This window comes from Python bivittatus, unplaced genomic scaffold (assembly GCF_059951505.1).
Source record: "Python bivittatus isolate LINGU-HERP-01145 unplaced genomic scaffold, Pbiv_v1 ctg000570_np1212, whole genome shotgun sequence".
NCBI classification, from domain to species: Eukaryota; Metazoa; Chordata; class Lepidosauria; order Squamata; family Pythonidae; genus Python; species Python bivittatus.
The window spans coordinates 6,015,993-6,039,233 of NW_028277097.1; the positions used below are offsets into that span (position 1 = coordinate 6,015,993).

At 40.9% G+C, this 23,241-nt stretch overlaps 2 protein-coding genes and 1 long non-coding RNA gene across 3 annotated transcripts; 1 reads left to right on the forward strand and 2 right to left on the reverse strand.

The window, feature by feature from the left end:
* The first annotated feature begins 871 nt into the window (after window positions 1–871).
* On the forward strand, window positions 872–10,416 carry SELENOP (selenoprotein P). Its single transcript, XM_015888484.3, is given in 5 exon segments — window positions 872–968; window positions 3,143–3,346; window positions 6,113–6,325; window positions 7,371–7,488; window positions 8,576–10,416. Coding segments are annotated over 4 exon segments (885 nt in total). The 5' UTR covers window positions 872–968; window positions 3,143–3,152; the 3' UTR covers window positions 8,936–10,416.
* On the reverse strand, window positions 7,380–8,368 carry LOC112540907 (uncharacterized). The gene is made up of 2 exons (XR_003084944.2): window positions 8,069–8,368; window positions 7,380–7,534 (listed from the first exon to the last, which is right to left on the reverse strand). It is a non-coding gene; the product is annotated as an uncharacterized LOC112540907 (long non-coding RNA).
* On the reverse strand, window positions 8,670–23,241 carry CCDC152 (coiled-coil domain containing 152). Its single transcript, XM_088152890.1, has 8 exons — window positions 23,156–23,241; window positions 22,274–22,379; window positions 18,627–18,695; window positions 18,022–18,086; window positions 15,624–15,726; window positions 12,651–12,778; window positions 11,919–12,005; window positions 8,670–10,595 (listed from the first exon to the last, which is right to left on the reverse strand). Exons 1-8 carry the CDS (start codon window positions 23,216–23,218, stop codon window positions 10,497–10,499), a joined length of 720 nt encoding a protein of 239 aa, XP_088009016.1. The 5' UTR covers window positions 23,219–23,241; the 3' UTR covers window positions 8,670–10,496.

The following is a 23,241-nucleotide window of genomic DNA, read 5'->3' on the forward strand; positions in this document are numbered from 1 at the left end:
CTATCCCATTATTCATTTAAGCATACAGTAGTTCTTTAGGTTAATTACCGTTACTTGGAGTTCATACAACCCTGGCATCACACCAAAGCAGCCTCTTTATGGCTTAGCATAACATATGAACCCAGCCCCCTTCTGGAGTACTTTAGGGCACATTTGCAATTTTGGAACATAGTGTAGGCGCTATGTAAAAAGAATGGTTTTTTGGGGGGGGGGGTCCTTCCCATTCATGAAATGGCTGCCAGGATGAGTGATCCCTTACAAGGCACCCTTTTACCCAAACTGCTGCCATCTGGGGAGAGGCACTCTTGGAAATAAAGACAATGGCTGACCTGGAATTTTTAAAATAAATAATATTTTAAATATAATAAGTCACGAGAGGCAGGGAGCTCTCTGGATAACCAAGAACTGTCTGCGCGGGCTCTGGTGTTCCTGGGCGCCACGTTGGGGACCACGGAGAGGGCTACAGCCCCGCGCCTGCCAGTCTTGGGACTCCGTTTCTCCGACGGCTTTGAGCTTTGGGACCTATTCGTTGCCTTCAGCGCAGGCTGCTGTGACGCAAAATCGGCTTCTGGATAACGAAACAAGCTTTGGCGTCCCCCCTCAAGGGGAGTTGTGCAGCAGGGGCCCCGGGAGGGCAAAAGATGACCCCCCCTTCTCGCTGCGGCCAAGGCGCCCCGAAGTGAATCCCCCTCGGCTCTGACTCTGCCCCTGTGCGGAGCTGGGGAGACGCCAGCCTTGGCTTCCGTTCGGGGAGCGGCTTTTCTTCTTGCGGGGTCTTTCGCCCGTGACCCGCCCCAGGCGGTGGGCGTCCTCGGAGAGACGTCGCGAGAGTCGCCGAACTTTGAACTGCGTCCAAACACGGAGACAAACAAGCCGAGGGGTATAAATACCAGGGCGCGGGGCGGACAGGCAGGCGAGCGAGCGAGCGGTGGGCGGGGAGGGCGGCTGCTGGACGGCGCAGCGGCGCGGTGAGTTTCCCGTCCGCCCCTCGAAATGTTCGCCGAAGTTGCGGAACGGGACTTTGAAGCTCCACGAAGAGCCGAGCGGGGGAAGGGGCGTGAATGCTTTCAAAAACCCTTTTCCTCCACCCGTGGAGCGTCTCTAAAGACGCTGGGATCCACGCGCGCGTGCAGAATACGCTACGGCTCGGGCTAAACGCTCGTCCGTGAAAGTGCGCGGCTGTGTTTACGCAGCACCGCTGCACTGACATAGCCTGGGAAGCTTGGTTGGTTCCAGAGATTAAAGTGGGGCGTGGGGATTTTTTTTTTTTTTTGGTGGTGGTGGTGGTCGTTTAGCAATTGGTGGGAATCCAGGTCTTCAAGAAAGTTTTTCTAGCGAGGTTGCGTACAGTACAAACTGGGCTTTTGGGTGCGAGGCTGCTAATCGAGATTTCGCTCAGAGGTAAGCCCACTGAGTCCAGCGTGGCTCGCTCCCTTGTTGACGGGCAGAGGATTGTAGCCTTTTGTATGGAGTTGGTTTCTGATTGTGCATTTGAACAGGCTCCGATGACACATTTGTGTTAGGCTGTCGTGGTGCATTCTCAGATGCCTGTTCACTGCTTAGGTTTGGGACCTGCAAGAAAATACTTGCTTTATGTACAAAACCAACTTTTCTTGAAGTGGTCTGATTAGAATTGCCGAAGAAAGCAGAAACAGAGAAAGGCAATGAATTAGATGTTGTATACGTGTGCAGGATTGCATTGTCACTCACAGTACACCATGAACCACTTAGTCCATGAGAGCCCAAAATCAGAAGGAGTCTTATAGCACCTTTTGAGACAAAATTTGTTAGTCTGAATAGATGCTACTAGACATTTCCTGATTTCTGGATAGCTTGTAGAAGATCACCGCTTTAGAATAATCGAACCCATTGCATTCTCTTTCAAGGTAATTCTGCAGTGATTTCTGAGCAGATTCAAAAATCCCATTTTCATGGTGTGCAAGGCTCTCTCTTATGTTTTCAGCTTTCATATACACCAAACAACTTGTCACTTGTGGAATCCTTGGGGTTCTCTAAGCTTGGTTGTTTTCTTGCAAACATTGTGTTACCCAGCTAGGTACACCTTCAGTGCTAGAAGGGATGGGGTTTGCTCTCTGGTTATTATACTGTGGCATGCCCTGCCAGTGTTGGTGGGGGCATTGTTTTGCTCCTCTGGTAGTTCCTTGATTAGGGTATTGTTTACTGCTTGCTTGTGTGCCTGGTGCTAACCTCTGCTTATCTGGGTGATGACTTGGTGAGGAGATGTTCTGGTCTTTTGTTTTCCCTTCTTTTGTCTCTTGAATAGTGTGTAGATGTTGTTTATTTCTATGTGTCTGTTGATGGCTGCCTTGTCTGAATATTTTTGAGTATTTTTGAGTATTCAGACAAGGCAGCCATCAACAGACACATAGAGATAAACAACATCTACACACTATTCAAAAAAGACAAAAGAAAGGAAAACGAAAGACCAGAACATCTCCTCACCAGCAATCATCACCCAGATAAGCAGAGATTAACACCAAGATTACTGCCAGACATACAAGCAGTAAACAATACCTTAATCAAGGAACTACCAGAGGAAAAAATAGAACAAAACAAAACCCCCACCCCCACCAACACTGGCAGGGCATGCCACAATATATAAACAGAGAGCAAACCCCACTCCCTTCTAGCACTGAAGATGTTACCTAGCCGGGTAATGAAACATTTGCAAGAAAACAACCAAGCTCAGAGAACCCCAAGGGCTCCACAGTTCAGCCCTGAGCTATTGGTAACTTGTTACTTTCCATGGGCTTAGTAACCAAGAAATGTGAAATTTTACAATTTATGTATGAATAATTTGAAAAAAAAAATACCCTGCTTTTTATAGGTAAAAACATATTCTTCTCCACATGGTAGATGTATTTCAGTAGAAAAAAAAGGTAATTATTTACAAATAGGAAATGCTTGGACACTTAGCATTCTTGTATGGGCTTACATTTAATGCAAATGAATTGGTTGTTTGGTGTAGCTTTAATTTGTATCAAACAATTTTAGAGGAGAGGTGCCCCATGTTTTCAGAATCTGTTGGTGCTGCTGTTCCAAAGGCATTGGGCATAGGGCAGTCGGTGTGATGCTTTCTAGTCCTAAGTTTTCTTTCTTAACTTGTTTCTCTGCTTTGCAGGCATCCAGCCATGTGGGCTGGGCTGGGACTGGTCCTGATCCTCTGTCTCCTCCCAGGGGGAGGAACAGAGCATTGGGGCCACTGTAAAGGACCTCCAGAATGGAGTATCGGGGAGGAAAACCCCATGCTGAACTCAGTGGGATCAGTGACGGTGGTTGCTCTACTCCAAGCTAGCTGATACACCTGTCTTTTGCAGGCTTCTAGGTAAGGACCATCCAAATATGGAATAGCACATGAATGGATATCACACTGGGATCTGTTTCTTGAAACAAAAGGAATGTTTGTTCAGCTTAGGCTGGGGAGAAAAAAAAGTTAAGATTTCTGGCACAATAGCTTTTGCTTGATTCCCAGAATTACTGCCTCACAGTTATTTTTGGCCTGAAATTGGCATTTCTGGCTTTGTTAAACAAGCTCTACGTGACAATTTGTAAGAACAAAACATCTTCTCCAATAATGTTGGCTCTTCATTTTTAAATTTAATCCAGAAGTTGATTTCTGAAAAATTAGTGAGAGTCCACCGTATTGCTTGGGACATGTTTCTTGGGAATTGCTCCCTGACTAACAGATTGGTTTGTTTAGTTTTTAGTCCAGGTTTATTAAGGCTGCTGCGACTTTTCAAATCCATTTGTACTGTTTGATTGTATATTGGGGACTCCTAATTCTGTAGTATCAACTTAGACAATTGTAGATGCCAAATCGATCGTAGGAAATGTGTGTTATGAATGGAGATTTCCAAGAAATTACAAAAGCCAATTCCCAAAGCTGTGTTAAGGGCAGGACAACTTGAGGCAGTCTTTCAACATTATATGTTACAATAATTGTTGGAAGTCATGCTGCAGTGTACGAACCATTCACAAAAGGGTGAGAGATATTCGCTCCTGTTGTTCATTAAGGCCCAGTCATTTAGAAGGGACTGGCTGCACTTGTGAAGAATTGGAGCTGTTATCTTTTCTTTTGCTGTAAAATGCCGGGAACATACACTTGAGGCTTGGACCACAGATGCAAGAAGCACAGGAAGTGGTTGCCTGCTGTATGTATATGCAGGGAGTCCTCGCTTAGCTACCACTCATTCAGTGACCGTTCAGAGTTGCAGCGGTGCTGAACGAGTGGTATGTACGATTGGTACTTGAAGTTCCAACCGTCGCACCACCCTGCGATCACGTGGTTGCAATCTGAGCACTTGCAACTGGTTCATGCTTACAACCGTGGCAGTGCCCCACGGTCATAGGATGACCATTTGGGAACTTCCTGCTGACTCGCCACAAGCAAGATCAACAGGGAAGCTGGCAGGGAAGGTCGCAAGTTGCTCTGGTAAGTCTACCTCACCTGGCAGCAGCCATCCCCAGGCCTGAAATCACTCCGTGCACCACTGCAGCTGCCCACACCCCTCCTCCACCTGGCAGCAGCCACTTACCCTGCCTGCCAGCCTGCTTGTGAGCCACCTGGGACTTGGAGCTTCCTGCCAGCTTCCCCATTGACTTTGGTTGTTAGAAGCCAGCAGGAAGTTGCAAGGAGGTGCTTGCTTAATGACAGCAACAGGGACTGCTGGGATTGCTGTCACTAAGTGTGCAGTCATGTTTTACAACCACCACACTTAGCAATGGAAATTCCGGTCCCAATTGCTGTTGTTAATCAACGGCTACCTGTGTGCATGTGTCTGTGTGTGTCTGTCTATCTATCAGCCTTTGGCTGTTTTGTAAATAAACCCAATACATCATTGAGTTTCTGAGTTAAGACAATGCTATTTGAGAGTGCTTTGGGGGGCCACATGCCACCCATGAATGGCCTATTCCTGAATTATACAGAATTTAAGGATTTTTTGTTTTGGTAAAAGTATATTGCCACTAATATGCAGTAGTAACGTGACTTGCCAAACATATGCTTTAAAAAAATCCTTAAATTCTATTGTTGGTGAAAGAGGACTAGTTCTCCCCCCCCTGCAGGGACTGGAATTCTGAGAGGCAATATGATTGCATGTGTGCATGTGTATCAGTGGGCAGGGCACCGCTTTGCAAAGCTGCAGGTTGTGGATTTTTGTGATGCTGCAGGGAAAATTTTGGAAGACAATATACCCACACTATCTCACCAATAATCATGGTAGGTAACAGATTCTGAGACTCACCATATTACAGTGATACCTCGGGATATAAACGCCTCTGCTTGCGAATTTTTCGGGTTACGACCAGCTCCGGCCCCAAAAATTTACCTCGGTTTGCGAACTCCGCCTCGGGATACGAACCGGATCGGCGGCCATTTTCCACCGTGACACGTGGTCCGTGGCCATTTTCCGCCCGTGCCACGTGGTCCGCGGCCATTTTCTGCCCGTGCCATGTGGTCCGCGGCCATTTTTCCGCCCATGCCACGTGGTCCACGGCTGTTTTTCCGGTCCTGCCGCGTGGTCCACGGCCGTTTTCGCGCCGCGCCGGGCTGTTTTCGTGCCGCACCGCGCCGTGCTGGGCCGTTTTCGCGCCGTGCCAGGACGTTTTCGCACCGGGCCATTTTCGCGCTGCGCCGGGCCGTTTTTGTGCCGGGCTGCGCTGCGCCGCACCCGGCCGTTTTCGCGCCGCACCACGCCGCGCCCGGCCGCTTTCCCGCCCAACGCGTGGTCCGTGGACGCCAGAACGGATTAACGGTAGTTACATTGAACCTTATGGGAAATTGCCTCGGGTTGCGACCAAATTCGGGCGGAGGGCGGAACGGATTAACCGGATTTACATTGAACCCTATGGGGAAATTTGCCTCGGGGTGCGACCAAATTCAGAGGGTGGAACGGATTAACTGGATTTACATTGAACCCTATGGGGAAATTTCCTTCGGGTTACGACCAACTTGGGATACGCCCAGAGTCACGGAACGGATTAAGTTCGTATCCCGAGGTACCACTGTACTTCCACAACACACCCACCCCAAACAAATTGGGCTTTTCTAAAGGGAAGAAAATGAATGTATAAAATGTCATTTATTTATTAGACTTGAAGACCTGCAACTGAAGCTGGCAAGTGATGGATTGGTCAATGTCTCCTTCATGGTGGTCAATCACCAAGGGTACCATTCTCAGCTGAAGTATCCATATCTAAGAGAAAAGGTTTCAGAAGACATTCCTGTATACCAGCAGGATCTAATGCAACCTGATGTCTGGATGACTTTAAAAGGCAAAAAAGATGACTTCCTGATTTATGACAGGTCCGTGTATAAAACAAATCAAATGGATCAGAACATCTTAGGTATTTCCTATTTTGAAGGCACGTGAGGCTTATTTGGATCAGGTGGCACCCTGCAGTTTTGCGTAAGAGCTCTCTGTGCCTCTGTTTGCACAACACATTCACCTACAGTGTACTTAAAAGGAGTTTACTTGGTTCAATTTACTCAGTTTATGCAACACTCTGAACTAAGAAGTGGCTCTGTGGGCTGGGTATGTTCATGTGAGAAGTGAGTGTGTTTGGCTAGTTTTGTAGTTCAGTGTGTTAGGTAAGAGACCCTGTTTGCTGATGTGATTAAGGCTTCAGGCTAGAAACTGGAGGACCGTGAGTTCTAGTCCATCTGGGTGACATAGTACTAGTCACTCTCTCTCAGCCCTAGGAAGAGGTCAGGGTAATCCACTTCAGAAAAACCTTGCCAAGAAAACTGCAGGGACTTGTCCAGGCAGCCTCCAGGAGTCAACACTGACTTGAAGGCACAAAAAACCAAAACCCACAAATAGTTTATTTTGCCCTAAAGTGGTTTATCTGGATCAGTTTATGCTACTTAAAGGAATGAACTTCCATACAAAGTATTTGTGGCCCTTACATAAGAGTTCTCACTCTGCATTTCCCTTCCCCTGGTTTTGCTGCTTTTCCATCTAATGGGGAGATGGATTCTTTCATATGAGCTCTTCCTGTTAATGGGATTTCTCACCTCCATCTTAATGAGGTTTATCACTGTTTTGCTTTCAGAAAGGTGGGAAGCTTTGGAAGGAAACAAAGAACTACAAAGAACTACCTGTGTTCAAACTAGATAGCAGAAGAGAAAGGATTGGGATTACTGTAACAGTGCTATTGTGGTAGTGCCAGTGTGTCCCCCAATCCGCAACTTTCTTGTGATGGGCTTACAGTAGATTTTGGGGGTCACAGCAGAACACAAGTCACTTAAGATGCAAAGAAAGTTTTTTTTTTTTTACAGTTTTTGTAAAACTGTCCTTCATAAATATAGTGATGCACTGGTATTAAGAACTGGCTTACTTTCTTCCTAGGTGTGGTCGTCTTGTTTATCACCTTGGCTTACCTTATACTTTTCTGAGTTTTCCATATGTGGAGAAAGCCATTCAAGTCACCTATTGTGAAGCCACCTGTGGAAACTGCTCATACACGGTATGGATTCACTTTTTCCTTTTCTCCGTGGTGTAGAAATAAGTATCTAGGAAGAAGAAAAGCTGATTAAACGAAAATTTTAAAAGTATATGGAGCTTATAACCACTGAATGTTTTTTGTAATTTCTAAAAATGTTATAACTTTTTAGCAAATAATTTACATACCTTTCAAATGTTTTTATTCCAAAGTGAAATAGATTGCTAGCTTTCTTCAAGAAAAATATTGAGAAAGTTGTAGATATATATTTTTAATGCTAAAGCACTTTTTTTGAGGGCATTGCAGGCTAAGTATAGAGTTACACTGTATGATTCCCAAAACATCAATGGATCTGGTTTGCACATTGCCCTAATCCATGGTATTTTTAATTATGATTCATTAAGTCCCAGTGCTGAATTCACAAAACATGCTAAGCCCAAATCCAGTTGTGATTTAGCATAATGTATGAACCCAGATAAGACAAAATGTGTACAGATTTCATTCTACCTCTGGTATGCTACATCTTGGAAGCATTTACTCTCTAGGTTCTTACTTTAGGAAAGACATTCCCATAAATGCAGACCCGCGTGCTGCATTCACTTACCTCACTTCCCCAATGCAAAATTATTGGGTTTCCACTCAACAACCAACTTGCCATTAAATTCAGTGCTCTCCACATATAAGATCCAGATCTTTGGAACTAAGACGTGTTCTATGCATTGTCTTTAGCTGCTTGAGAAGGAAGCAAGATAATAAAGTAAATAACCAAAACCAAATGCAAATAGAACTCTCCTATCTTTCATAGCTTTTGTTTGGTCAGAGAATTGTAACAAGCTGGATATTTTCCAAAGTAAGAGTCCCTTGCTGATTTAAGCATAATGGACTTTGGAAATTACTTGGAAAAGAATGGTCACGTGGAATGACATTTTTCAGGGAACCTTGGAATGATTGTGATTTTAAGCAGCATCTCCTCTCTTACAGAAATGCTAGGCTGAGCTGTGTTATTTTGTTTAGACTGATTTCTACTTGTCTTTAACGTTGACACACTGAACATACCGTATAAGAACCAGTTAAAACTCTGACCACGTTGTCTGAACCTTTTTCTTTTCAGACACCTGAAATTGAAGAAATATGTCAAGGAATCTCAGGGAATCCAGAAGAAAAGCAAACGGAGGCAGCTTCTCCTGCCTCACAGTTGTCTCCCGGTGACCATCATCATCATCAGAGACATCGTCACAAAAAAGGGGGTCATCGACATCAGTCAGCACAGCACCGTGAGCATGAGAGCAGAGTCTCGGAGAGGGTCCGGGTGGATAGCCAGGGTCCTGCAGAAACTGCCCCTCTGCCAGCAGCTATAGAGGCTCCTTTGCCAGGGGACAGGCTCTGACAAAAAAGGATTGGCAACTGCAAGCGACAGTTGAGCTGAAACTGGCAGCACTTGGCAGGGCCTGTCTCCAGTAGCTGATGCTGACACTGCCGACACTTGCTGTTTGAAGATCAGCAGAGCACAGCTTCCTGACATTGTCGCGGAGAGCTCCCATCTTCCTGCAGGTGACAAGGGCAATTGTTGGCAGACAACGTGGCTGAGTCTTGTCAGTGACGTCTGCCAACAGCTGCTTGACCTTTACCAGCAGCAAGAAGGGGTGAAACCTGACAGTGACCAGGACTGGACAACTGAGCTTGAGGAACAGTCTAAACATCTAAGGAGGATAGCTGAGTTTGGAATGCATTCCACCCAAATTTGAGATTGGTACTATTATTTCTATCGAAGTGTTTGGAAACCCTTGCTGTAGGTGGCAAAAGGGCATTAAAGCAGGAATGTATTTCGGCAGTGATCTTCCTGGCACATACCATTATGTGAATTATTGGGTTGTAAAAACAACCGTTGCCTCTTAAGCCAGTTAAGCCAGAGTTCTTGCATTTCAGCTGTATTAGTTCAGCTGTAGTCATGTGCTTTGGTTTCACTGGTACAGTATACAGTGTTTATCATCTGACTTTGCTTTAAACCATGAGAACAAAACTTTCTCATAATGGTATGGAATTGTTTCTCAGTGCCAGTTCCAAGTGTTTGCAGTGTTTTGTTAGCCTATCTTTCTGGTTTCCTCTTCTACCATTCTGTTTGCATTCATGAAAACAGGAGCAGAAACTATGACCTAGGAGCTTCTGTTCGATATAGAGCAAATAAGAACAGGAGAGGATAAGAAAAGATATGTTAACTAGGTTTCAAAATTATGTGTTAAGACCAGGTGAATAGATGAAAATGTTTTTCTCCCAAAACTCTAAAGCCATTTAAAGTAACTGTATAGGACTTTGTGCATGATATTTCAAACAAGTATTTTCATCAAGAAGTCTGCCAGAATTCCCAACTCTAAACATCAGATTTTAGGTATAATTACCTAAGGTGGAGTCCTGTAACAAGATCTTTTTAAATCAATTTTTGTGTTTCTGAAACTCTTCACTCTCAAAGTTCCTTTGAAGTTTGGGATAACAGTCTTTAGGAACATGAGGTAAGAGAGATGGGATGGGACGGATCAAGTGCTAACTAATTTCATTTATCACCAGAATAAAATATCTGGTGATAAAATTTAAAATCTACACTTAACCATCATTTCTGCTGGCCAATGGTTTGGATAATCTTTTGTAAATGATTAAATGTGTTTGTATAATTCCTATCTTTATGTAGCAAAATAGTATAATTAATTGTTTCAAATTAACTGAATTTTTGCACGTTCTGTTTGGAGAATTTAGAGAAGAAAGAAAATGTTCAACAGAAAGAAACTCTTCAGATTGTGTTTGCCATATTCATGATGGTTTAATAGGGAAACCAGTTCACCTACAAAACCTGAATTTTTTTATGGTAAATGCTTACAAGAGGGAAAGTAGTTCAGAATATACAATGGAGAGCTTTCATATGGACAAACAATGTTTTTAATAAATGAAAATATCTGTGAATTCAGTGTGTGTGGCTCTTTTCAGTTCTGTCTCCTCAATAAAAACGTGTGGCCTTGTGTCATTCTCAAAATTGCTGCAGTTTAAAATAGTCTTTTGTCGAGCTTTTCTTCTAAGTCTTTGATAGTATTTCGGAGAAATTCAATTTCTTTATTCTTTTCTTCTTGAAGATGCTGAAGCTTCTACAAAAAATATTTTTATACTCTGTTAAACTCACATATGAAATACTGTGTATGTGTAACCATATGTCCAGAAATGTATACACATACATAAATTGAGATGCTACCTTGTTCAGAGACACTGGTGGGTTTCATGGCTTACTTGTCTAATTGCTTAAGACAATTCAGTGCCCCCCCCCAGACAAAAAGAGTAAATTAAGGGCATTTCTCCATAGCCCCCAGCATTTAAACACTATAGCAGTGTTTCTCAACCTTGGCAACTTTAAGATGTGTGTACTTCAACTGGCTGGGGAATTCTGGGAGTTGGTCCACTCATCTTAAATTTGCCAAGGTTGAGAAACACTGCTCTACAGCTACTGCATGAGGGACACCTGCTAAACCCTCCCCCCATTGAGTCTGCTCCTTCCAGCTGGCCCATGAGCAGGCACAAAAAAAGGCAGGCCATCAGTCAGTATCCCATCTCCATTTCTGCTTTACTGTTCCATATTTGTTTTCTGTGGCAAGAGAAAAAGAATAAAACCCAACCAGCCACCGTTCTCTCAAAGCAACTGGGAATGAAAAGGAGATGGTGACAAAGCACCTTGGCTGCAGGAAGGCTACAGGGGGTGGGGAGTGGGGAGGAGGCAAGCAGGTTAAGGCTGGAGTTTAGATCAATGGGAAGTTGTCCACTTGTAGCTGTAATGCTGCACAACTGCTTGATGGCATCCTCACGGCCAATCTTGATCTCTGTGTGGAAAGGGCCTAAAGGTATAGGGCAGAACTGTACTGAAGAAATTCAAGACTCTTAATGTCAGCAGCTACTACTGGTTTTCCATAATACTGGATATTTTCCTTCCAAAGACTAATTTCTCTTTGTTCCCCAATTAATGGTAACTCATTTATAATGACTATAATGCGAGAAATTGTACTTTCCAGTTATTTACTTTAGGAAACAGTCTGTGTATAAATGACAGAACTACCGATACTGAAAAATGTGAAACTACAGAAGAGCCTCGCATTTTTTCCAGGCTATGAAATGGAGACTTGCAGGCAACAACTTCTTGCGACAGGGCTCTCAGGTGAGAGAAGCATTTCTAGAACATCTCCCACTTTTGAAGTAGCTCTTTGGGAAGTTCTTCTTATCAGCATTCTTCTCTCACCTGCCTCCCAGCATAAGTCACTGGTTAAAGCAGACATTTTATTTTATTTTATTTAGTAAATTTATGTAGCTGCCCATCTTGTATACGTGACTATATGTGAATAGACAGAGTAGGGCAAAATATCTGCAGTCAAATCATCTTAGCTCTTAAAACAATTTCACATTTAGGAAAACAGTAAAACACATACCCTTCTATAGATATTTTGAGGGAGTGCTGTGGGGGTTGTCTGTACTTTGCGTGTTTCAGTCTGTAGTCTTGACAGTTTAGTATTGAACTGAATTTAAAAAAAAATAGTGTATTGATAAAAATCAAATGAGAGAAAAAGCCTCTCTGCAATTAATGCTACTACTTTAGTAATGTACAAGCAACTTTTGGTTAAGGATATTTACACTAGAATGGGGAAAACTGAGGTTCCTATTTGACCACAAAGCACTGATGGGTGAAATTGGCTCATTGTCATCACATGGCATTATCAATTTTACAGAGCTGTTACAAAGATCATGTAAAAATAGAATTTCCCCAGAGTTTAATGAAGAAATGCAAAATATAAATGCAATACATATAAAATCAGTGTGATTAAAGATAGCTTAATTATCTGCATCATGTACTTGTTTACTGCTCAGAATTGAAGACTTTATAGAAAGTGGTGGAGGAAATGGTAACCATATGAACAAAGAGTAAGATATTAAGGCTGTAATCCTAATAAACAAAATAACATGCAACAACTATGATATTTACTCCTAAGAAGACACAAAATCTTGAAAGCATGAATACATTTTTTTTTTTAGTGCTATGGAACACAAAATACTCTAAAATAACTTTTCTTTCACTACCTTCTAAAAAAAATAAATTCATGTAGCATATCTCTTGTTATGCTGGCAAACTTTCAGTGTGCTATAGATGGGTTTGTAGGGCATACCTCTATTTGTAATCTGATTATCTCATTCTGCTTTTCCTTTTCTTGAGCTTTCAGCTGTTTAGTTAGTTCTAAAATCTCTAGATCTTTCTTCTCTGTTAGCTGCTTATGCTCTTCCACTGTGATTTCAACTAATACAATTAATATATATATAAAATTAAAAGTAATGAAACAAAATCATTGCATTAGTCAAATAGAATTATATACTTTATGTTATTATTATTTTAATGTCATAATCATTATCAAAAACAATCATTCAACAAAAGACCTTTCAGAAGTTTCAGTCTTCATTAACTTCTAAATGACCTTCACCAAGGGGGCCAGCTTGGCTTGTAGAAGGAGGCTGTTTCAGAGCATTGGTACCATGACTGAAAAAATGAACTTTCTGGCCTCAACCTTCCTCACTTCATGAACTGGGGTACCACAGCAGTTTGTCCTGGGAAGATTTCCTTGGAAAGATCAAATCTGGTTACAGTAGTTGGTCCTAGAAGCACTTGGGTGGCAAGCTGTATAGGATTTGAAAGTGAAAACTAGCACTTTGAATTGTACCTGGAAACTTATTGGGAACCAATGCAAGGGCCTGCAAGATAAGTGCAATAGTGATTAACAGCAGTCAACAAGTGGGCCACTGTCTTTTGACCCACTTATAGTTTCTGAGTGGTCTTCAGTGGCAACCCCATGTACAACACATTATAGAAGTCTATCTTCATGGTGACCAGGTCCTCTTGCTCTAGAAAGGGCTGCAACTGGTATACCAGAAGAAGCTGGGCAAAGCTTCTCCTAGTCATAGCCTCCACCTGCTCATTCAGCAGTAACCAAATGTCCAGGAGGACTTGCAAACTGTGACCTACTCCCTCAAGGGTGGTGCCACCCCTCAAGAAACAACACTGGAATTGACAGAAAACCACAAAGGACAATTAGTAACTCTATATTGCTAGGGTTCACCTTTAGCATGTTTCATCCCATCCAGACTGCAACAACATCCTGACATTGGGATAGGACTTAGGTGGCATCTCCAGCTGGACTGGGGGTGGCAATGTAAAGCTGAGTATCATCAGCACATTGATAGTATCACATACTGAATCACTGGATTAGCTCTCCTTAATTCATATAGATGTTAAACAGCAAGGGGGAAAGGGCTGACCTCTGTGGTATCCCACAGGGGAATGGCTACCAGGCTGGCCTCTCCTTTCCTACTACCTTTGCAGAACAGAGCCTCCAGTTCCCAACCAGTACAAGTAGTCCTGGAAGATGCCAAGGGCAGTGGTATCAAGAGCCACCTGTCAGGCCTAAAATGATCAAGAGGGGTGCATTACCCCCATCAAGATCCCATCAAAGGTCATCCAGTACAGCAACCAGTGTCATCTCTGTTCCATGCCCAGGCCTGAATCCTGATTGAAAAGATAATCAGCTTTCTCTGAAGGGTTCTGCTGCTGAATATCCACCATGCATTTAACAACCTTCCCCAAAGTTTGGAGAGTGAGCAATATTTGTCAAACACCACTAAATCCAGGAACAGCCTCTTAAGGACGGGGTACACAATTGCTTCCTTTATGGCTACTATCATCACCTCCTCCCAAAGAGAGGTAACCTCCTAGATCTGGATTGTTACATCACCCCAGTCCCACAGGGGAGCCAGGAGGGGCATGAATCAAACCTTCAAATGGTAGGGGTCATATCCACTTCTTTGGAGTCAATAGACCAAAAGGAATCTCAGATAACAGAACTAAATGATACCACAATCACCAAATCAGACTCTGCCCAGGAGGACTCAAGACTCTGATGAATATGAGTGACTTAATCAGCAAAATGTTGAGTGAAATGGTCATAGTGGTCAGTGGAAATTCTTTCACTCATCCTTCTTTAATAGGGAATTTGTTATGTCAAACAAGGCTGGTGGCCAACAGCCTACTGATGCAATAAGGGAGGAAAAGTTAAACACTTTGCCACCCTTTCCAGCATACTGTAAACTCAAACTTGAGCTTGTAATCTTGTTCAATCAAATTTAATTTTGATCTTTCTCCACCAATGCTGTAGGTGTCATTTTGGATGCTTCATCTTCGTTCTGATGCAGCTGAAGCATACTTCTTACTGTAATAAAACTAGATTAAATATCTTGAATACAATGTGCATTCACTCTCCAAAAAAAGTCCTTCTGAAGGCAGGGGGGAAGCCCACATGTTTCTGTATTCTTCATATTTTCTATATGTCTCCCTATCATATACAACATTTAGCTGCCATTAGCAGTTGCCCAGGAACTGGAGAACTAAGTGGCAGCACATTCTGTCCTCATCCTGCCAAGGGCCACTGGGGGACTGCATACCTTACTTCCCAGAAAGAACATACTGGCAAGAAGACAATCTGACTCCTTGCACTGGCTGAAGAAGAAGAACTCCTTGCGAAACAGAGGAGCTAATTCCTATTTTTACAGTTGCTCTGGGATCAAGAGTAGAAAAACACTGATTTCTTGCTCCATCCATCAGCTATCCATGAAGGGCCACCAACTGCTGCTCAAAGACTAGCTTGGCCTAAACTGAGTGTAAATACACCTTTGGATTCATGATTTTGCTGTGAACTTGAAGAAGTCCCTTCCTTCCTCTCCCCTTCCTCTTGTATATTTTTCCTTTATTGTTTTTAAGCTAGAAGGCAGAGCTAATCTGTTTTTAGCCAATGATGCATTGCAAGACAATTTGTATCTGAAAGGCAGGATAAACAAACTGAAAGGCAGGATAAACTCATCTGAAACTGTCTAATTTGATGGAATGGAAAATAAGTTATTAAAGATGGGCAGAGCATACGCGTAGAGCTTTATAGTTATTCTCTTTCTGAGCTGGGAAGGGGTATTTTCAAAAGACTTGAAATGTGTAATTCTCAGACTTCTATTAATGAAAATACTTTAATAGTGTACCCAATGAAGGCTACGCCTTACACTTTGTATCTCTCAAACACTGTGTATACATTAACTATTATGCTTACATTGCTTGTTCATATCACTGTGAAGTTTGTTCTGTTTAAGGTTGTATTCCTTCTCCTTGTTTTTTATTTCCATTATGAGTTTATCAACCACATTTTTATATTCCTAGGGATTTATTGAAACAATATTTTGTATAAGTTTTTGCAATTCATTTACTTTACTAGACAGCTTTAACTCAATGTATTCCTGAAAATTGCTTTTTTTTGTTTTGACTGAAAGTTTAAATTGGATTTAAATAAAATTCATGTCTAATGCACCTCTTTCCCACTATTGCATTGTCATTGCTTTTATTTTAAAATAATGAAATATCAACACAACACAACACAACATACACACACAAAACCAAGAGCAACAAAAATCCCTTCATCCCCATTCAACTGAAAAAAAGAAAAGAAAAGAAATTAAATGCTAGCATCTCTCTCCACATTCCCAGTACATATTGTCTGGCTCTTTGTATAAAATCTGAGCAATTGCTTAATCCACCAAGGCACCATTCTTCTGACGTACTTAAAAGCCTATTGTCAGTTTGATGGTGAAACAACAGCATGCTGGCAATTTTGCAGTCAGGTTCTTCACCCAGTAGCTGTAACAATAGCTGCATGCTGTTGAACTAGGGAAAGGGGAATTTTGTGCAGGTATGCCCCAGCAACTTTTTTTTTCTAATGTATCCTCCTAATGCTGCCTTCATTTGATCCCCAACTCATACCTGAGGCAGCCTTTAAGTTATCCTTCCTGTATCGTTTTAAAATACCGTTTCACCCTCTATAGGGACACAGGTTTTGTCAGATCTGTCAAAGTTGGGATCAGCACCTATTGGTCACTTTAGGTGACATGGGCAGGGCACACCTGGACCCTCTGGTTCCTGGGCACGGTCTTCCAGAGCCATTCTGCCTTGGGCAGATGGAAAGTGCAATTCTTTTAAACTGGGCTCTCCTCTTGTACCTACCAGTAAGCCAATCACTAGTTTGGAAACCTGGATCAACCAAAACAACAGTTGAGTAATAGTGATGGTGGACAGGCTGCCCAGTGATGTGTGTGAGAGGGGGATGAAGAGAAGGAGCTGATTTTCTCTGTTGCTTCACAGTGCAACCCTCCTTGTACCTGTCAGCTGTTATTTGGGCTTCTTTTGAACATCTGAGTAGCAAATCTTATGCCAGTATCTTTGGATAGCATTTTAATTTGGCCACAAGGAAGTGCTCAGTCTATAGATAGGCACCAGAAAAGGTAGCCTGGGGAAAAGGCAGAGAGAGAGAGAGAGGGAGGGAGAGAGGGAGGGAGGGAGACTTCAAGCAACAGGTTGATGGTCTTCAAGACACTCTCTCTTCAAAGGAGAACAAGCCAGTCTTCAAGCAACAAAAATCCTCTCAGACTCCACTCCACACAAAAAGAAAAGAAATTGCAAACCCTTCCCCTCCAGGAGGACATTGCTCAAAAGAAGGACAAGTAGCAGGGTGGCTCTTTGCAATTCACTGACCCCCTGCTGAAGAGGAAGTAATGACCCAACTCTTGTCAATTTCATCATGTTCCCTTGACCTGAAGTACTAGGTTTCAAGGTTTTGCAGTCCAAAAAGCTGGGATAAATCCTTTTATAGCGGAACCAGCAGGGTGTATGCATTTATCTGGTTGTATTAAAAAGAAATCTAAATTGTTGCAGAGAAGCAAGTCTACTTTCCCCTTTATCGATTATGAGCAGTTTGCAATATCAGCCTGAGAGCCAGGAGGCGAGGTGAGGCGAGGCTTCCAAACAATAGGTGAACACGCTGCCCACAGACTCTGCCCTGTTCCATCACTGCAGATGAAGCCATGACTTGTGACTGCATTTGTGTGCGTGTGATTTCAGAAACACTGCAGCTCAGCCACAAATAAATCCACTCAACATCTTCAGTGTTCTAACAGAATATTTTTCCAAGGTCTTTTAACTGGAAATTGGATGTAGTTTGCACCCAGAGATTACGCTTTAGCGGTAAAGGGTAGCTTTTCCCTTCCAAACTGTAAAGATGTTTGTATTTATGCAATTCATAATTGCCTTAAATGGCAATAAAATGTAGCATGAAATTTTACCCATTTAAAATATAGTATAACATATTGTTGCTGTTATGCACGTGCAGATAGTTGCCCTACCCTAGTTACAAGTGAAGGGGCACTGTCAGGAACAGTGATAAAATAAATACATTACCAGAGATAACACTGGCCTTTTTTGGAATTTGTGTGCCAGATGGTGAGTACCAAATAAGACATGGAATTTTAATTCAACCATCTAATATGCTTATATTTAAGTCATTTATAAACAGTGAGAAAGATGGTAATGGTTTCTGTAAAAAGAATGATTCAGATCAGAAATCACCCAAAGAACGTCTATCCCTAGAAATCAGAAATATGAGGTTCTGATTGCGCTCCTACCTCTTCATGGGTTTTCAATTTCTCTTCTAAAATCTGGACAGTGTTTTTCAGCTTCTCATTTTCATCTATATAAACATGTTCATATTGCAAAATAAGAGCCATAAATAAATTCCCAATTTTTCTGAACTGGAAAAAAAATTAGTTAGAATCCTTGACTTGAACCTCATTTAAAACTACATGGGGGAACTAAATAAAGGGATTCTTGCATAAGAAAACAAGAGAAGACAGGAATTTTAAAAGTTCCTGAATCTTTTCATTCTCATATTCTCCCTCCACTAGCTATGCTGGCAAAAGCTATTAGTATTGCCGTAAGAGAATAACAATTTTTATTTGTTTTTATGGAACAGAATTCTGGGGGAAGAGGTTGCAAATGGGAGTGGCAGTGGAACAGAAAATATTTAAAAAGCAACTTATGGAGGGAGATTTGGGTAGCAAAAAATTCTTCTCATGAAAAACACTCTGCCTGTGCTCTTCTGATGAATTAATCATGCATGGCTTGTGGTTTTTCCCCTCAAGGTTCAGGTACCAACTCATCTGGTTATATAGGAGCTGCCTCTCAATATAGTAAAAACAACACTCTATGAAATCACATTCCACTTCTTTACCTCTCAGATTATACTGGTTCTCTATAGTTTGTTGAAGACCTTTAATCACATTCTGGAATGTAGCACACTCTTTTAAAAAGAAAAAAGGAAAAGGAAATTAATATATTTATTTTTAAATTATTGTTATTTTGGTAATTGTACTAACCTTTTAAATTATTGTGCTGAGGCATACATATTTCTAACTTGGGTATAATGAAACAAAACCCAAATCTGATATTTGAAGTATAATTTTTGCTATTTTAAATTTGCTTATTTAAGTATCAGCAATTGTACTTAAAAATGGACTGTATTGTCATATTCCATGTACCTGCAGTTGCAAATAGTGAACACAAGATGGACCTCTGGTATCCCATAATTTCCAGACCATTTACCCACAATATTAATTTTAAAATTAAAGTGTGAAACGTTGCTTTTTAACGGGACAGGGAATATGATCCTCAAATATGGTGAGTTTAAAGCAGCATTATATTTTCCTTGCTGGACAGATCTAAAAATGCCTAACAATTTCTATTAAGAAAAAAAGAAACCACATATTTGAACCTCCAATTAAGTATTTTAGTGTTCCTGCTCCTCTTTCTGTGTTGTACATGCCTCCCATTTGTAGTCCCCAAAGTTGAGTTCAAGTAAAGTAATAACTGCTGCATATTGGAATAATCCATTCATTATCTCAGCTTCCTCTGAACCATTATTTCAGCATTTAAAAAAAAAAATTGAAATTTAAAAGTTGAAATATTTCTAATGAAAATTGAATCCTAACATTCAGAGTATGATGTTACATAATTTATGTTCTTACCAGTTATCATTATCTCACTTTAAAAATCAATCCATTTATCTGATTTATATGCAGCACTTATATATCATTTCAGGATAGATCAATCAATTATAAAGTAACTGATTAAAAAGCATTTCTGAATATTTGCTACTTTCAGTATATACACTTATGAAAAGTCTACAGAAAAACAGGCATTGTCTTAAAAAAGACATTATCTTTCACCGAGAAGAAAATGCTTCTTCCAAGATGAAGCTTGCTATAAAACCAGCATACACAAATTAAAAAAAAAAAGTTTATCTGCAACCTTGGCTGATTTGAAAAGGTTGGGCCTACTTAGTGGTTAAGCAGAGCTGGGCCTGGTTAGTGGTGGGATGGAAGATCACCAGGAAAAAGTTTAACAATTGATTAATCATTGCTTATAATTTTAACATATTAATGGTTAATAATGGTTAATACATTTTATTTAAATAATACATTTTAATTAATTTAATTTGTTAAATTGTTGGCTTATATTATAATGCAATTCTCAGCCTGACTTCAAATGTATAGGTACCTAGGCACACTGAAGGAACATCTAGTTTGCAAAGGTATAATGCATGTTCAGATTACTATATATTAAAAATATAATCGTGATTAATTTTAAGCATTCAGACTAAAGTACTTAATGCTGTTACTATAAAAGGAAAGGGCTACTTTTAGTTAGAAAGTCCATTGCTCTGGACAGATATATTACTTTAAATCTGCAATTCTGCACACTTTTGCTTATAAGTAAAACCTACTGAATTTAGTTGGCCTTCTCTCTTTCTTTTGAATAGTTTAGGCTTGTGTACATTTATTGTCTGGTATTCATTTAATGTTTTAAGTTAATTTATTATTTTAATAACATTAGAAAGGGAAGACTTTCTTTGGAGTCCTGGCCATTAGGTGCCAGAAGGACAGCCTTCTTCTTTGCTGACCTCCTCCTTTGGAATGGCATTCCTCCCCAAATCAGACTGCCCCCCCTCCCAGGGTTGGAGTTCAAAGCCATAAAGACCTGATTATCCCATAAAGCCCTTAGAGTAGTGTTTCTCAACCTTGGGAACTTTAAGAATTCTGGGAGTTGAAGTCCACATGTCTTAAAGTTGCCAAGGTTGAGAAACACTACCTTAGAGGTTGATACAATATGGTTGGAGTCTCTTCTACAATGGAGTTGTTATATTGGCTTTTGGGTTATTGTTCCTTATCAAGATAGAATGGGAGAGAACATTACTGTTATGTTTACAGTTTTAATCCTTTTTACCACATACTGAGAGTATAAGCTGCCTACAGTTGGTTATAACTGAAATGGCATATAAAACTCAATAAATTAGATAATGCTGTTTTAAAATACGCTATAATTTAAAGAATTTTATTAAGTGTTGAACATTACTTATAAATGGTAAATTGTTGAGAATACAATGATACTTCAAACAAATTACTATGGATCACATGGCATGGTAAAAGATATACTGTCCTAAAATAAACAAAAATGATCTATTTCATTACATCATTAGCAGGCATGAGTTGAATTCTATATTTTTAACTTATCTTTAACAATAAGTTCTCACAGAAAAGAAAAATATTAAAGCCAAAAATCTCTCCCTCTCTCTCCCATACACACACACACACACACACACACACACATTAAAATTAAGAAAATATTCAGAACAAATCAGTGGCATTTTACAGCTGGGAAAATAATGCAAATTCAAGGAAACATTATTATGAGAAGTTAAAAGCATGACTGAAAAGAAAGGACTTAAAATTCAACCTCTTAATTCTGGCAATTCTAAAGCAGTGATTAATTTTGCAAACACAGGGCCAGAATGCAGAAAGTCTTATTAATGGTTCTACAGTAATGAGCAAATGCCCAACACTCCTTCAGCATAGACTATGAGAGTGTGCAGGGGGTGTGTATTGCAGAGGACAGGGTGGAGAGCAGGGAACTGCTTCAGATGGAGCAACATCTGTCTGCATCACAGCGATACATCCAGCATGAAGAAATAGTAGGATAGTATGTATGGCTATGATAGCTGTTTCATAAAGAATTGAGGGTTAGTTACTGTGATCCCTATCATTCACCTGCTAACATACCCAGAGCCATTCCGAAGTTGCAGTGAACTCCACCCCCAGAAAGATCCCATTCTTTTCCAAGATTTATTTATTTATTTATTTATTTATTTATTTTATTAAATTTATTAAATTTATTAAATTTTTCAACCGCCCATCTCCCCCCAATGGGGGAACTCTGGGCGATTCACAACAAATATTAAAAACATAAATATATATAAATACATAAAACATTAATTAAAAACATTACTAAAAAGGAGGAGAGTCCAAGAGGATGAAAAATCTGAGGCTGAAGACAGAAGGCCTCTATGGGGCTAGCCATCCCCATGCTTGAGGTATTCCCTCTCCACCCCAGGCCAGGTGGCAGAACCAGGTCTTCAAACCCTTACGGGAGGCCAGGAGTGTGGGGGCCAATTGCACCTCCAGGGGCAGAATGTTCCAAAGGGCAGGGGCTACTGCAGAGAAGGCCCACCTTCTGGACCCCGCCAGTCGAAGTTCTTTCACTGAGGGGGTCCGAAGCATGCCCTCTCTCTGTGATACCCTTCATTCTAAATATTGGAAACTTATAGAGAAGTGCTCTTCCGACTACAAAACCCTTATGCTTCGAATGCCAGTTCCTTTTGGGCTGGTGCAATAACAAAGAAAAAGACGTTGCCACTAACCAGAGTATCAGGGGCTGCTCTGCTGTTGGACCACCTCCATTAGACAAAGCTAGTACTCACATATACATTTTATGGGTTCCAACACACGCCTGATGGTTCACACTGCCAAGAAAACAAATTCTTACCTTGTTTAGCCATCTCTTCCCTTGACTGGCTTATTGTTAGCAATTTATTTGTTTTTTCCAACTCAAGATTCAGAAGATGATTTTTTCCATGAAGTTCTGAAATTTTCTGTAGGAAATTATTTGAATTCCAAATGAAACCTCTGGTTTGAAGTATCCTTCCCAGCTCCTCAATTACTCTGACATAAACATCTAATGAAAAATTATTTAACACATTCTGAAAGTTTTGTGACCTTTGGTCAATTATTAGAGATTTGAAAGCATGACCCTTGAAAAATTTAACCCAGAAACATCGTGGATGCGCTTCAGAGAGAATGATGAATTTAAAGGGATGGATTTCATAGCCATTCTGAAGCTGAATACTGACTGAATAAAACGCTAATAAAGCTTGTCATCTGACTACTGGGATTCAAGAAAGAGGTTTTGTTAGCTCTTTTTCCAGAGATTATTTTTGGAGAAATGGAGCCCAAGAGTCCCTTATGAAGACAAATCTCCCATGCTTCCTATTGACCCACCTGAAGCTTAACTCATTATACCAAAAGATAAGTAAAAAGACAGTCCCATAATGCTGGCAGAAAACAATTAGGTTCAGTCTATGACAGGCATTGGGGAAATCATCCCTGTCTCTCCTGCAAAATTAAAAAGTACTTTCAGCTGAAAACTTGATCGATTTGAAGAGCTGAATCTCCTAAATGAGATCAGAGCTTACACAAAGCCTGGCTACATCTACTTCATTTTTCACAAGTTTAATTTTCAATAGGCCTATTCCATTGCATAATCAGACCCACAAAGAAGAGAAGGACTTCAATGGCATAGTGAAAGAAAATATTTCTAGGGAAATACGTAAGAATTTGGGTATATTGTTTTTTTCGATTCCATCTTTACCATTTCTATATGTGAGAAGTCCTGTAAAAGTGTATCAAGGTTCACCACATCGGTTTTCTTCATGCTGCAAGATGGCTTCACAATTT

Excerpts from the sequence above, each read along its gene's own strand:
- CCDC152 (XM_088152890.1), bottom strand. The coding sequence starts at position 23,218 with ATGAAGAAAACCGATGTGGTGAACCTTGATACACTTTTACAGGACTTC. Across the intron at positions 22,380-23,155 it reads ACTTCTCACATATAGAAATG|AAAATTTCAGAACTTCATGG; the intron begins GTAAAGATGGAA and ends AATTTCCTACAG. Across the intron at positions 12,779-15,623 it reads CAGTGATATGAACAAGCAAT|TTGAAATCACAGTGGAAGAG; the intron begins GTAAGCATAATA and ends TAATTGTATTAG.